This window comes from Harpia harpyja, chromosome 20 (assembly GCF_026419915.1).
Source record: "Harpia harpyja isolate bHarHar1 chromosome 20, bHarHar1 primary haplotype, whole genome shotgun sequence".
NCBI lineage: Eukaryota > Metazoa > Chordata > Aves > Accipitriformes > Accipitridae > Harpia > Harpia harpyja.
In genome coordinates, this window is record NC_068959.1 from 20226588 (window position 1) to 20242088 (window position 15501).

Sequence of the window (15501 nt, forward strand, 5' to 3'; positions counted from 1 at the left end):
GTCTGAGGAATGAAGCAGAGAGAATGGAGGAAATTCTAAAATTACTGAAGACAAAAAAATATCTCAGCATCCAGTTCTAAAAGTTGAAATAGCAATGATATGCATGTGTGCTGTAGCAGTTATCCCCTGGTAAGCTTTGCACCTTTGAGGCAGGTTCAAGCCCATAGATTGCAAGACTTTTTTCATCAGACACCTTTTCACCCAGGTTAGGAGTTAAGAGGTAGGTCCAATTTCAGTGTTTCTTTAAAGCACTACAGAAAGAGATTTTGGTATCTATGTGTCTTTGATACTTCAGCTTAGAAGAGAAGATATTGCGCTATACAACATTATTTGTTAAAAATGGCTTGCTATATGTGGCTGTTAATTTTTAATTATTTACTTTGCTGCAGGAGTGGAACCATCATATCAATGGAGCGACTCACAGCCGACGTTGTCAGCTGCTGCTTGAAATGTATGAATTTGAAGTACAGTAAACATTCTTGTGGCATGAGGGCATGTACAAATAAATAATGGTCAATTACTTTGCACAAAGCAGGTTTAGAAAATATGCTGTGCCTTGTAGGGAATAAAAACAACTTAAAAGAGTATCTTCAGGACAAAAAAGGGTTCTTGGTTCCTAACTTTTGAATCCTACTGATCTATATGTAACGTTTTTAAAGAGTTGGATCTTAACAGTTGACAATCTATTGTAATTTTTTACTAGACAATTATACCAACTCCTAAATTCTCATTGTAAAATGAATTTTGTGCAATTTGTATTATAAATTGGCAGACGTGTTACATGTAGTGTAGGAAGTTTCTCATTAAGAATAGCACTTCTATTCTGTCAATAGATACTGCTCATGACTCTTGTCATGGTCTTGTAGTGGGCAGTGTTACCGTGTGTTTTACCTGTGTTAACATGTAAAGGTATAGCTGCTTGTATGAAAATTATTACATAGGTAGAGGAGATTGTATTTTTTTTCTTACTGTTTTCTTTTTTTTGTTGTTTCTTTTAAGATATCCAGAATGGAATCCTGACAGTGACTCAGGACATGGAATGTAAGTAGTAATGATTTTTGAAGTATTTGTAATGTTTTTATTTGAAGCAGAGGACATTCTTAACATCCTATGTGAAACAAAACACCTCCTTTTCTTCAAATAGATACCTCCCTTTGTTTTCTACTAGCTGAAGAGCAGCAGTAAAAATAGCTAAAGTTGACTTCTCCTTAGATGCTCTGCAGAAATTAGGGTTTTTTTGAGAATGAAAGCTTTGCAGTTTTTTGGTTTAAAATTAAGGTGTGTTTTCCCCTCTTTCTAGGGGTGATCCCTTTATGTTGCAGCAATCCACAAACCCTGCACCAGGAATTCTGGGACCACCACCACCTCCATTTCACCTTGGAGGACCTCCTGTTGGGCCAAGAGGTAACATCAACAGGCACCTACTTTTACAAGTTTTAAGTTCCTGATCCCCCCCCCCCCCCCCCTTATTCTGGTTTTAATTTACCAGTGTTTTAGAACAACAAAACAAAACACTCACTTTTCTAAGCAGCGGAACTGAAATATTTTAGTCCCTCCCTAGCCAAAGACTGCTACTCAGATCCCACACTTTCATCTTTTTACCATCTGCTAACTACAAGTCACATTATTATGGCTGGTTTTTAACTGTGTTTGATTAATCCACACATTTTGGACTTGTATTTTTTCCTGTCTAGAATTTTTTTGTATCTGTCTTCTGATTAGCTACATGTTGGTGGGGTTTTTTTTTGTGAAACTTGATAGAATTCAATGTCCTAAGCGTTTTTCCCCCTTAATTTCAAATGAATTTGACAAATAGATTTGAATAGCAAGTGAGAAATGGGAAGATAGATGATGCAAGTCTCTTCACAGGAAGGCAGGCTAAGAATCAGGTTCTTGTCTGAAGTTGTTACTTTCTACCTTTTAAATAGTTCAAGTGACTAAAAGAGCAAAACTAATTCATTTACCTATGTATCCTGACAGAGTACAAGTATTTCAGACACTTTAAAGGAATTTTTAGATGATAGGTGCATTCATACTTAATTTCATTAAAACAATACTGTTAATTTTTCAAAACATCTCAAACTTGACTTTGAGCCTATCTAAAAGGCTTTTTTCAGGTGTTTCCTAGTAAAATGGGCATTATGGTAGAATTTGTACTGGTTTAGAACCAAAACTAGGAGTCTTTTTCTGCACCTAAAAACCTCAATAGTGAAAAGTGTATCTTTCTTGGAGATCTCTCAGCTTTTGTGTACGGAGACATTTTGCTATGGCAAATCTTACTCTAAAACAGGAGATATTTTTTTCAATGGGCTTTACTTACTCTCTGCTATTTCTGCACATAAGTAAATGCAGCTCTTTCTCTAATGTTAAACTGAACAGAATGACCAGGAAGGAGGACCTCAAGTTACAAGAGCTCTGAAATAAACAAATTAACAGCCTTTTCAGACTGTAATGAAATAATTAGTTTTTGAAACTTGATGTCATTCTGGTTTCTTAAGAACTTGTGAAGAGATGTGTTAATACAATACCAGTCTTGCAGGTTGAACTAAGCTTGCTCATTCTTTTAATTTCTTAAAGGAGCTGGAAATGGAAATATGCAAGGACCAAGACACATGCAAAAGGGCAGAGTGGTTAGTATTAAAAATTTGTTGTTGTTTTTAAAAAACCACAATTTTATGTTATACTTTTTGTTTGCTTTCGTAAGACTTTTTTTTTTAATGAATGGATTGTCTTTAAAAGTGAGATTTTAGGATTTATTTGTGTGGAAATACTGAAGCTTTGGAATATGATTGGGGTTTTGTTGTGCCAAGTACTCTACAAAATATTTGTTCCAAAACTGTATAGACCCTATTTAAACATTCTCTTCTGATGAAGCTGTGGGACATGAACATACAAGAAAGGCAACTTTGGCATGGCAGGCATCTTTCTCTGTGGAAATCCTTGGAGGTTCTGTGCCTTTTCTATATGCATCTTGCTTTGGTTACTGCTTGAAGATTTAAAAATTAAAAAAAAAAAAAACAAGTAGAGCTGAGCCTTGACAGACTTTCTGTTTAGGTCAGCTGATACACATTTTCTTTTCATGTTTATGCATGCTTTGTCTTCAACAGGAAACAAGCAGAGTTGTTCACATCATGGATTTCCAGAGGGGAAAGAACTTGAGATATCAGCTGCTTCAGCTTGTTGAACCATTTGGAATAATTACAAATCATCTGATTCTAAACAAAATCAATGAGGTAAGATTAGGCCTTTTAGTACTGCTGTGGGTGCTGTTTGGTGTCTTTAGTATGCTTACTGTCTGAGCTTAATTTTTGTAAAAGGACTTACTCAGCTACCAAGCAAGATGGCACGTGTCACCAAGGTCACATGTGAAAGGAAGAGTGACCACTATGTTTCTTTGCAGAAATGCTGTAGTACTGCATTTTAACTTAAATATTGCTAAAAAAAAATCCTTCCTGTTTGTTGTTCACAGCTTTCTCAAAAATACACTATGCTTGCAAATTCTGTTCTTGTTCTAATACTCTCTGAAAACTTACTTGGTCTTAGTTTGTATCATACAGTGTGTCGTATTTTGGAGTGTGGAAAAGCTGATACCGTAGAATAGAAAAAGCAGGAAGCAATTGAATGTTCTGAATCCAAATCTAGGTGGAATGTAAACAAACTAAATAGTTCTGTTTGTGCACCTAAATAAAGTATGTGAAATTCATGTGAAGTTCTGCAGGTCAGTTAATGTTGTAACCAAAAGGCAATTTTCATTTTTGATGCAGCTGTTTTTACAGGAAAGCAAGGAGGAGCTTGAGATTTTAAACAAAAATACTAATTCTTGAAGGAATAGTGCTTAATTTGTTTTTATATGACTTCAGGCGTTTATCGAAATGTCGACCACAGAAGATGCTCAGGCTGCAGTAGAATACTATTCAACAACACCTGCGCTAGTGTTTGGTAAACCAGTCAGAGTCCACCTGTCACAGAAATACAAAAGAATAAAGGTAAAAAACTTCTGCTTTTTTAACACTGCCTGATTTTAATCTAGGGCAGTCAGTGTTATGAGGCCATTGCATTTAAGTTATTCTTAGTTCATGTACTTCTCAGCTGTATCAACTTAATCAAAGGACAGTCATCCATGTATATTTTATGTAGTATCTACTTTAAAAAATTTCATTCCCACTTAATTTTAGAAACCCGAGGGTAAACCTGACCAAAAAACTGAGCCGCCAAAACCAGAACTTGGTCGTGTGATTCACCTCAGCAATTTACCTCATTCGGGATACTCTGACAACGCAGTACTCAAACTGGCTGAACCGTATGGAAAAATTAAGAACTACATACTCATGAGAATGAAAAGCCAGGTAACTGACCATAGGAACATACATGTGTGAAAATTTGAAACTAAGTTTTTTTTAACTGTGAAGAAATGATGTGTCTTTAATTGGTGCATGTGTCGACTTTCTGTTCTAGCATAGATATGGAGATTATTAGAGGCCTATGTAGGTGGTGTTTTGCTATCTAGCATACTGCAAAATGTTACTGTAATGTGAGCTGCTTTAAAAAAAAGAAAGAATAGGCCTCAGCTCTGAAGAACATATATTTAGCACTGAGGCTTAATTTTTTGTTATGCAGATTTCCGGGAGTCTTGGAACTTTTTTTAAGGCTGAAAAAATACTACCTAGGAAACATTAACAAATGTATTCCACTACTACACATTTCTTTCATTTACCCTTTATTTTTCATTCTTTAAAACTAAACAAAAGCAGTCCTGCTGTGGCGCTCTAACTTAAAAAAAAAAAAAAAAAGTTTGAAGATAGTGCATTGCATGTGTATAGTAAAAGGCTTTGGATGTGCATGTACATGGTTTCTATAAATACACAGCGGTTTAAAGTATTTAGTTCTAAATTTTTTTCAACTTTGCTGTCCCAGTTTGTTGCTCCCTTGAGTTAAATAGGAAATTCCAGCACTTTTTCAGAGAGATGAATGTCTGAATCCTGTAATGCCACACTTGTGGTGTGAAAAATTACTTGAATCTATGGTATGACCCCTAGGAAGTCCTCCCTGACCTTATTTCACTAGAAAATAAAATCCCTTGCTGTCTAAGCTGGATGCAGAAACAGCTTTCTTCTGTCTGCCAATGATACTCTAGCCCAGTGTTTTTAAAAGCTTGTTCAGCAAACTTGTGTGTCATAGGCTTGTTTCTTGGAGGAACACCTCACAAAGCAGGGCTTATAGACCAGCAGTTGCTGCCTTTCTGTTTCAGGCTTCTCTCGAAAAATAAAATACTGGGGTAGTTTCTTAGCTACCCTGGAATTCCCAGATACTTAAGCACCAAATAAATGTGTTTCATTGTCCAGATGCTTTTTATTTGGAATCATATTTTACTTTATGGTGACCTTTTTTTGCAGGTTATTTAAATGCCTGTTGTTTAATTTCAGAACTTTCTGTGTGGCAGATATTACTGAATTGAATAGCTTGGATATATAGAGCACTTTGGTAAATTCTAATATGTACGGCTAGTTTGAAGATAGCTGAATATAGCTGAATCTCATAATTTTGTTTCAGCATTTGGAAACGCTGTGTTTTAAGTTAAATAGCTTTGCCTGCAAAAGTGTTGTGTATTTCATAGTCCGGTTTTAATGTGTGTTTTAATCTTTTCAGGCTTTCATTGAGATGGAGACCAGAGAAGATGCTTTAGCTATGGTTGAGCATTGTGCCAACAAAGCGCTTTGGTTCCAAGGCAGATGTGTGAAAGTGGATTTATCTGAAAAATACAAGAAACTGGTGTTAAGGGTAAGTAGTGGGTTTAGTTTTTTAATTGTAGTTGAAGGTGTAAAGTGAAGTAGAAGACAGTTATCACTTACTGAATATTCAGTGCCACATGTAAAATGGAAGGATTCCCTTTAGTATTTTCTGGCTCCTTAAGTGCAGTTACTTAGCATGAGTGTGGTGTTATGAGGCCTAGAACAAAGTAATAGGATTTTCCTTTCAGATTAAACAAAAACCAAACAACTAGAATTCAGATTTTAGAGTAATTGGTGTAGATTTTGATTAAAATATCTCCATTTAGAACGTTCTGTAATGTGGGTTCTTTTTTTCTCAGGCTCCTCTAAAAAAGATCAGTGAGTAAAATCAAGCTGAGTGGCAGAACTCTGTACTCATACATTGTATGCTTATTTCTTGGCTTTTCACAGCTGCTGGTTGGTTTGTCCACTTTGTTGTACATGTACTCTTGTGTACAGGAAAAAAGACAAAATGTTGTTAGGGACTCCGTTTTGAACTATGAAGTATTACAACAGAATGTATTTCCTGTGTTGGATGCTGTCCAAAACCTTTTTTTTTTTAGCACCAGAAAGCTTTTTATCCCTGTTGTGGACACTAACTCCAACTACCTAGATAGCTAGACTGTGTTACGATCTAATTTGTAAGAATAAGCTTTGTCAAAACTTACTTTGTAACTGCATATTTGCAGGGTTGGATGATAGCTTTTTTTTTTTTTTGACATAACACCAGGCTACTCTTGCAATTACAAGACTTTGTCCATCAGACTAGGACACTAGGTAGAAAAGCAGGAGAAATCTGAACTGTCAAGCTGTGTCATAAAAACATAAGCTTTCTATTGTGGAATATGAAGAAATCTTACTATTGCACATGATCATGCACCAAAAATGAACACTTCCTGGCAAATTCAAATACTTAACCAATGCATTGAATAGTTTTCCGTGTTACTACCACGCAAGTGGAATTCCTTGTTCAGTAACTCATAAATACGTGAAGCATTGTGAGCCTGCTAAAGCAGTCTGTGTAGCCCACCACTAATGATAGGGAGAAGGGTATAGATTAAGACTGATTTGTGCCATTGCCTGCACCACACTGTATCAGTTCATAAACAAAAGGGGAATTGTATATGATTTTTCTGGAGCAGGATTTCCCATTTGTTTTGTATTTAATAACTGATAATTACTGTGAATAAAGACATGGCATTTCTAGGTTGGTAATGTCCTGTCTAACTTAATAGCAGTTTATTAATTGGTTGGTGGGTGGGCATGGTAAGAGTACCTGTGGATTTACATAATTGGAAGCACTTGGCTAGGTTCTGCTGTCTGGTCTGAATTAATGCTGCAACAGTTGTATAAATGATACTCTACTGTGACTTACAATTCTTTTTAATTTTATTTTAGATTCCAAACAAAGGAGTTGAACTGCTGAAAAAGGATAAAACTAGGTAATCTCCTATTGTTAAAGCATAACGTTCTTTTAAAAAAATATGAAAATACCTTATCCAGAGTATAGAATTAGACAAAAGAAGTCAGGCAAGCTCTGAGATCAAATTGTTGTTTGCTGTGCCATGAGATTAACTGTTTCTAATATGCTACCTACCCTCTTCCTCTAATGATGGAGATTTCACAGCCTTTTCAGGCTCCTCAGGAAATCTTTTCCAGTCCTTAGTTAGCCTTACCTTCCTGCAATTTAAACCCATGAACACTTGTCCTGTCTTGTAAGGACACTTCCTCCTTGCAGCAGCCTTTTGCATATTTGAAGAATGGTATCCTTCAAGGTTCCTCAACCTTCCATTTTCTGGACTAAACCACAATCTTTTTCAGGCTTGTCTAGAAAAATAGAACCTACCTTTTTTAGTCATTTCTGGGCTCTCTTCAGGTTTACAAGCAAGTATTCTTTGCTCTTTACAGAAAGAGAACATACTCTCCAGACAGCAAAGATTCTCCAAGTGATAAGAAGTCTAAAACAGATGCTACTCAGAAACCTGAAAGTGGCAGTGTAGAAGAAAAAGTGAAAGAGGAGAAACAAGATGATGCTGCTGAGCCATTGGGTGCTAAAAGCAGTGAACAGGCAGACCAAGATGAGCCTAGTTTACTCCTTGAATCTGAAGATGAGCTGCTAGTGGATGAGGAGGAAGCAGCAGCACTGTTAGAAAGTGGCAGCTCAGCAGGAGATGATGCAGATGTTGCCAATTTAGCTGATGTGACTACTGAAGAAAAAAAGGACACAGCTGATGATGTGACCATAAAAACTGAGGGGAATGTTGTGGCCAATCCAGCAACAAAGAAGAAGCTTAAAAAGGTAATCATATAGCAAGGTACCTGAGTGTGGAAAACCCTGTGTAACTTAAATAGCACACCACAGTACACCCTATTTGAGATCTTTTTCTGTGGGCCTTTAAAGCACATGCATGGCACACCTGTCTGAAGAGAAACAGGTGTTAAAGCTCCTGTGAAGAAAATAGAAGATGCCATTGGATGCAACTTGCAAAGGGAATCAGTTATAAATCGCTGTTTCTGTTTTGATGGAAACTGTTAACTTGTGGGCTTCTACCCATGTCGCTTCCTGGGGTTTTTCTTGCCTTTCTCTTCAACCCTTTTTTGACTAATACTAAGCAGCCAGGAACTGTTTTCTCCTGAGCAGTTTCTTGTGAGACTGGCTGTAGTTTGAGCATAGAGCAGAACAATGACATTCAAAAAATTATATATTTGGGACTTGAGGCTAATCTAGACTTGGACAAAATTGTACATACATCTACACTTTATGCTTGGCCAGAAAGGTAGGCGAGTCCATTTGTGGTTAGCCAAGGCCCATTTCGGGGGGGGGGGGGGGGGGGGGGGGGGCAGAAATTGGTTTCAAGGTGTCTTCAGTCATAGGCTACTTGCTGTGAATTTCCTTTCTCTCACCAGATGAGCCCATACTCTCATGGGTTTTTATGTCCTACCAGCTGCTTTTTAATTATACTTGGTTATGTGGAGTAGCATGCAAAGTTTTAGTAAATTTATTGACTTGGAATGTTGTTTTGCAAAAAAGTAAGGCATGTTCCTTATTCTTAATGAATGAAGTGTGCATGGTTTTCAATTTTGGGGGATCCTTCTATCAGGAAGCTACTTACATGGTGTTGGGATTAATACTGCCAAGACAAATGGCAGTGATTATTTCTTATTATGTGGGTATCTGTTAGGATAAACTGCCTCAAAACCCAGATTTGCTTCCTTGAAGACCTACATTCTTAGAGCACAGCTGTAAAGCTGATGCTGTTTCAGTAGTACTCCCTATCAGCAGGAATGTTTCAAAAACATCAGAATTCAGACAGATCTGCTGTCTTTTAATGAAGCTGGATTTTAAGAAAACTCCAGTTTCGGTGGTTTTTTGGTTTTTTTGTTTGTTTGTTTTTTAATGTGGAAGCTCCAAGCTTTCCACTGGTTGAAAAAGCTCTTAATTATTTTTTTTATGAACTTTCATACTATTAGTGGGCACAGAATTATTCTGGTAAGGTTTTGCCTTTTATGCAGGCATGAATTTGAGGATCTTGTGGGACTGTCTCGAATAGAAACAAAAATTGTGTGTTCCAAAATTACTTCCACTTAAAATACTCATGTTAGAAGGACTTTCAAAGTAAGAATATAGCAAAAAGATACTGAAATTCTCAAGTTGAAGATCACATGTTCATATGATAAAACAGTGGACCCTCATGATGCAAAAAAAAAAAAAATTTATTCTGAAATTGAACACTTGGTTCTGGGACAGTGGAGTACATTTAAAAAGGGCTTGTTACACTTCTGCATGCTTGAGTAACATATTGAATGAGTGAGGTAGGTCTTGAAGGAAGAATTTAAGCACTTTTCCAGGGAATTTGGAGAAGATATTTCTCTTCTGAAACTTAAGACAGTTTGAGGGAAACATTTAAGAATAAGCTGACATGAGGAAAACATTTTTTCAACAGCGATACGTGGGTGGCTTTCCGCGGAGCATGGAAGGCTTTGTCACTCTAGATGAGGTTGGTGATGAAGAAGACTCGGATCATCAAAAACTCCGCAAGTCAGGTTTGGCAGTAAAATCTGCTGGCAAAAATGATGATAGTTTGGCAGAAATCAAGGTAGACAAGATTGAGGAGCCAGAGCAGGAAAATGAAACATTAGAAAATGGAACCAAAACCGAAGATAGTTCGAAGGCTGAAGCTGTTGAAGCTTCTGATACCACAACAGCACAAGATACTGAGAAAAATGCCCATGAAAATACAGACACCCAGGATGAACAGGAAACGAAGAATGTCCAAGAGAAACCTCTTGTTCCAGATGAATTTAGGATTGGGCCATACCAGCCAAACATTCCTGTTGGTAAGGCTGTTTCCATTTTTTTTCAAATATGTCTTTGTGCATTGCAGTAGCATTTCTCATTTCGTTTGACTTTTATTTCTGGCAACGCATTGCCTCTGAGCCTTTCATTTTAGGGCTTCCCACTCTTCTCCCCTTCTTCACTCCTCCCCTAACCCTAGTATTTTCTTTTTTTCCCTTATTTTCATGCAGTTCTCCATAACACTTTCCTTAGGCAGAAGTTAAATTGGAAGAGGTATATTTTAGCAACACAAATTCCATTAATAGCACAAAGCACAATAGTGGTTAATAGTTCAGATTCATACTAAATACTCAGAAACTGATGACAAAACGTTGTTAGTTCTTTTGAAAGAACTGATAAAATGGACCCTTAATCTGAAAGGTTGCTTTTAAATTTAAAAAAAAAAAAAAAAAAAAGCCTGCACATATTTAGTTATTACTAGGCCCTGGCTTGACTAAACTAAACCAAGGACTTTTAAAGATAAAGCAGCTTTTAATGTAAAGTGAATTATGGTTTTAAGATTTAGCTGAAATGACATATGACATTAAAAGAAATGATGTAGAGTAGATCTCTTAGTTTATTTTGTGGTGTTTACTTCTCTAGGTGTGAATTATGTGGTACCCAAAACAGGGTTTTATTGCAAATTGTGTTCCCTGTTCTACACAAATGAAGATGTTGCAAAAAAGACCCATTGCAGCAGCCTTCCTCATTATCAAAAGTTGAAGGTAAGGCAAAAACTTGTTCATTTTAAATGGCGTGATTCTTTCCTGGGGAATAGATCTGAATGAGACTGGACTGAGGAAAAAAAAAAGCATTCAGGCAGTGGAAATTGGCTTATTCTATAACTTTTAACTCAAGCTAGACCTCTCCAAAACTTTATCTTGTGAAAATAATACTCAGGATACACATTTTAGAGATGGGCTTCAGCATTTTTTTGTAAATTTGGATTAAAGAGGACATTCAGATTGGAGTAAAGGCCAGGCTTAGTAGTGGTGCAGAGTAAACACAGATGACTCAAATCCCTTCCAGTTGTCCCTTTGAGTGTTTTTAACCAGTCAACAGAGCTTAAGCTGAAGTTTTTATATATTTAAAAAAAAAAAAAAATCCGTATTTGCAACTTCTGATTTTGTGAGCGTGTTTTACAGTTTCTAATTGGATTAGGTATCACATGATTGCATGGCATGAATGATAATGCTGCTGCTGTATCTTTGTGTACTGTGAGCTGCTTTTAAATGTCACCTCTGAGGAAGGGAAATCCTAAACGAAATTCTAATAGTAATGTAGCGTTCACATAAATTGATTTCATACCAGTTGATTATTGAGCTGAAAACAAACCCTGGGGGTTCCATAGAAAAGAAGGTGGCATCTCAGACTCAAAACGTTTGCTTTCTCCCTTGCAATAATAGGCAACCCTCAACAAATACAGGGCCCTGGAAGGCAGATGGCACAAATAAATGTCACAAAGCAAACAACATCATTGAGGAGTAGATCAGAAAATCAATTACCATGCAGAATCTTGTAGTGAGAAAAACCCACCTCATCCATCACCCATAGCTTTTTTTTTTTTTTTTCCATTGAGGTACCTGATTATGGGACTTTAAAGACCTGATGTAAAAGGGGAAGTGGGGGAAATAATCCCAGTTTATTAACTTTATCACTTATTTAAATGAAACATGATTTGATTTGCTTTTTCCATGGCACAAATGACTAGCGAGCTGCTGTTGAATGACTTTCTAAAACCACACCAATGTTACAATCGGGGAAGAAGAGGGGGGAATGCAGCTTTTGTTTGACAATGGCAAGGCACTTCTCTAGCTGGGAGTCTCGTTCACTTTGAGACCAATAAGTAAATAAATAGATGAATTGATATTGCTGCCAAATGTCATCGAAGTGGTAACAAATTCCTCAAATTTCCAAAATAACCCTTCTCTAGGGAGGGGAGATGTTTTATCCCTGGTTTTATAGATGGCAAATTCCAACCAGGTAAGTGGCACGATCGCTGTCACAAGTCCATGACAAAATGGAAAGTAATTCTCTTGTCTTGCCGGCCTGTTAGGAAGGCATTAACATCAGGGCCAGGTAAATGCTTGCAGAGGCTGCCATTTGGTGTTTACTGGTGGCGAGCTGTATGTTCAGTGACATAATGATAATGTGCTTCGGGAGAGCTCCACTTCAGTATATGGAGAAGTGCCAGTCTTGTTATTTATGACCTTTGCAGTTAATATTCACAGATTTTACAACTTGAAAATTTGATTTATGTTTCTATTATTGATGTTGCAATTGTGAGAAACTCTTTAAATATATCCAAAATATGATTGCTTTCTTTCGACAGAAAATTCTGGATAAAATGGCAGAAGACCACAGGCAAAAGAAAGAAGCTTAAAAGGAAGGAAGGATGTAAGGAAAACAGTGGCTTTGTTTTTAATGTTAATCTTTTTTAAAAGCAGTACAAGTAGTAGATGGAAATACTGTATTCTTTTTTTGTTTTAGTGAAATACAGTAGGCATTATAGGTCTGTTCATGTGTTAAATGTTGTAGCAAAAAAGCATATGCAGTTAAGTTAATGACAAAAATTTGTTCTTGATGTGAGAATGGCAACAAGTTTTCGTTTTGACACTTCAAGCTATTAAAGAAAAAATCCTGCACCCTTGTGGAAAGCTCATCTACAGGAAGAAAACTTCACTGAAGTGAAATTTACTACTTTCAAGGTTCAGAAATTGTCTTTCAATTCCATTCTCAATAAAAAATAAAAAGTAACACTGTATTTTTATTTTATCTAGAACATTCCATATTTCAGTCTGAGCCTAGCAGATATTTAATTTCGAGTGTAAGGCTGTCATTGCATTTCACTTTTGAGAAGGCTTTAAATGTAAGTTGCATTTTTAATTGTTGAATTGCAGTTTCTTTTAATGTCATTGCTGTTATATAGCAAATAGGAAAACTAGTGATTAGTCAGCTTTACAACTTTGTGATTTTTTTTCTAAGCTCTTGATAGACTTTCCTATTCAGCTATTCTGTGTATTTTTAGTGAAAAGTAAATGCCCATTCTCCGCTGACCAGTATTATTTCCTTGAGCTCTTCCTGCTTTTACTTGAATCTTGTAGCTGTCATACATCTCTAGTATATTCAAAAGCAGCATTTGAGTCCTGAAATGTAAAAAGGTATCTTTATATTCTTCACATGTAATTTTTTCATACCTGCATTTTAAAACAGTTTTTGTTAAAATCTGGTTTCGTCAAGAATCTTTAGAACTGTGCTCTTAATGTACCTGCACATGTGATATGTGAACAGGAATTTGCATGTGTAACCTGTGTTTATCTGTAGTTTTTGTTATTTACTGCTTATTTGTGAATTCAGGTTACTAAAGTGATTTACCAATAAACAAAGCTAGGCAACAGTAATTTGTTATAGATGTTTGGCATGTTAACCAATGTGTCTACTGAACTCTTTACTCCTGTGTTCATGATACCACACTGAAACTCTAGCTGTCTTTTTAAAATTTGCATGTTTTAACACCTGTGATTTAGCACCTTACTGCATAACTTCTTTCTCTTTCCTAAAACCTCTTTCGTTTCCAAACAAATTAAAATACCACTTGTTAAAACACTGGTAGGTATATTCTGCTGACAGTTTTATTTCTTGAGTTTTATGGTATTTTCATCAAGGCTGAAGTTCAAGGCACATCATCACATTCGTGTGGGTAAAAATGACTAGGGACAACTCTTTCAACCTGAGCCTCTTGGCCAACAGGGAGGCTTCAGTGCTAAGAAGGGTTTTCAAATGTAGGAGGCTGAGTCTTGATGAATTTAATTTACTTAAGCAGATACATCTAGCAGACACAAGATGGTGTATTTTGTGGACGTGAAGTCTTGATACCTTGTCTTTCCAGTTTTAAGTTTCTGCTGTTGCATCCTCACAAAAAGGGGAGGTGTGCGATCCCTTTTGTGCAAGAATTAAGTGTAATTTCAAATATCTCCTACTGTGATAGTAGCAGTTTCTCTGGGGACTGTCTGTATAGAGAGTGGTGAAATGCTAATAAGCAGCTAAAGCTGCAGATTTTATTTAAATAGCCTATCCAAATGACAAAATTTTATCATGCAGTGACTCATTCTTGCACTGTTACTGCTTTCTACGTGGCACTCATTACTATGCAAAATTTTGTTTGAGTTTGCATGAAATCAATTAAGTGTAATGCAGTGATACAGTCTTAAAACTACAGCTTTCCTAGGCCCCTGAAAGAAAGCACAAGTAGCAGCAGCCCTGTAGTCAGTTCTATTTTGATGAAGTCACAAGGATGTACTTGGACCCCTGCTTGCTTATGATGACATTTGTCATTCATCTGTCTCCAAGAGGCTGCTGAGTTCATCAGCCAAGTGGAGGACCTGACTTCAAAGCAGTCAGTTGATGTTTGGCAGTCATCCCCTGTCTCTCTAAAGATGGTAGATAAGAATTTATTTTGAAGGTCTCTACCTCCCCCAAGCATTTTAAGTTTCCTTACAACATGGCAGTCAAGATTAATGTATTGAAATACTACAGTTCTGTGTGTTTTATTTTTAAAGTAACCTTTCCTTAGCTATTACCTGCATCTTAAATAGCTGTGCAGTTCAGTGATCTTGCACCTAGTGTGCTCGGTCTGTTGCAAATGCTAACCTGTGTAACTGCTGGGAATTAAACTGTGGGAGGATGTTGCATCATGTTTAGTGTCTAAATGTAAAGAATTCCCAGGCATAAAGTAATTGTGGCATAGTCCAGCTTCAGAGTCAGAAAACCCCTTGCTCCCATCAACTCTTGTTGCTAGTATCAGCGGATGTTAGCTGTCTAATGCATGTACTTTCAAAACCTTGGTGAGCTGTATGTAAATCTTAGCACCTGCACATGTGCAACATGATGCTTCTATACATTGGAAAGTAAGTTTTCCTAATTTGCTTCTGCAAAACATCTGTTTACGTGCAAAGGACAGAGAGAGAATACATGCCTTGCAACAATTTCTGATGAAGGCATCAGAGTAACTTGATCTTGAGGACAGATGCCAGGAACACACTTTGGTGGCAATTGATATGTGGTGTTGCCATGGGCTGCTTACTCTTTGGAAATAACTGTATCTGCACTGTAAGGGGGCGAGGGGAAATCACACAAAGCATGAGACTCGAGTGAAATATTAAACAGGCTCTGCAATTTAGATGCCAGCTTTCATACGTAAATTTCAGCTCAGAAGAGTAACCCTGGAGGCTGTTGCCTCTTTGCCGTGTGGGTAGTTCAGCAGAGGTGCAACAAAAGGCACTAGGCTTGCCGAACACTGGGGGAAATAAGTAGAAAGAGAAGCCTCCATTATAGATAAGAAAACCACGTGTTGTGCTGAATTTACTAAAGTGGTGGAAGTAAGAGCATAGTAGTTTT

General features: G+C 36.9%; 1 protein-coding gene across 12 annotated transcripts in view; it reads left to right on the plus strand.

Moving 5' to 3' along the window:
* MATR3 (matrin 3) overlaps window positions 1-13505 on the plus strand; it is a 27937-nt gene extending 14432 nt beyond the window's left edge. For 11 of the 12 annotated variants that reach the window (XM_052816063.1, XM_052816062.1, XM_052816060.1 and 8 more), the window contains 13 exons: window positions 390-451; window positions 1000-1041; window positions 1301-1404; window positions 2578-2630; window positions 3108-3233; window positions 3861-3986; window positions 4176-4346; window positions 5647-5778; window positions 7167-7210; window positions 7677-8067; window positions 9713-10106; window positions 10708-10829; window positions 12437-13505. In XM_052816063.1, coding sequence (XP_052672023.1) covers window positions 390-451; window positions 1000-1041; window positions 1301-1404; window positions 2578-2630; window positions 3108-3233; window positions 3861-3986; window positions 4176-4346; window positions 5647-5778; window positions 7167-7210; window positions 7677-8067; window positions 9713-10106; window positions 10708-10829; window positions 12437-12487 — 1818 coding nt within the window. In that variant the 3' untranslated portion in view covers window positions 12488-13505. The remainder of the gene's footprint in view (window positions 1-389; window positions 452-999; window positions 1042-1300; window positions 1405-2577; window positions 2631-3107; window positions 3234-3860; window positions 3987-4175; window positions 4347-5646; window positions 5779-7166; window positions 7211-7676; window positions 8068-9712; window positions 10107-10707; window positions 10830-12436) is intronic. The other variant, XM_052816061.1, reaches the window with a different exon arrangement.
* Window positions 13506-15501: the final 1996 nt, after the last annotated feature.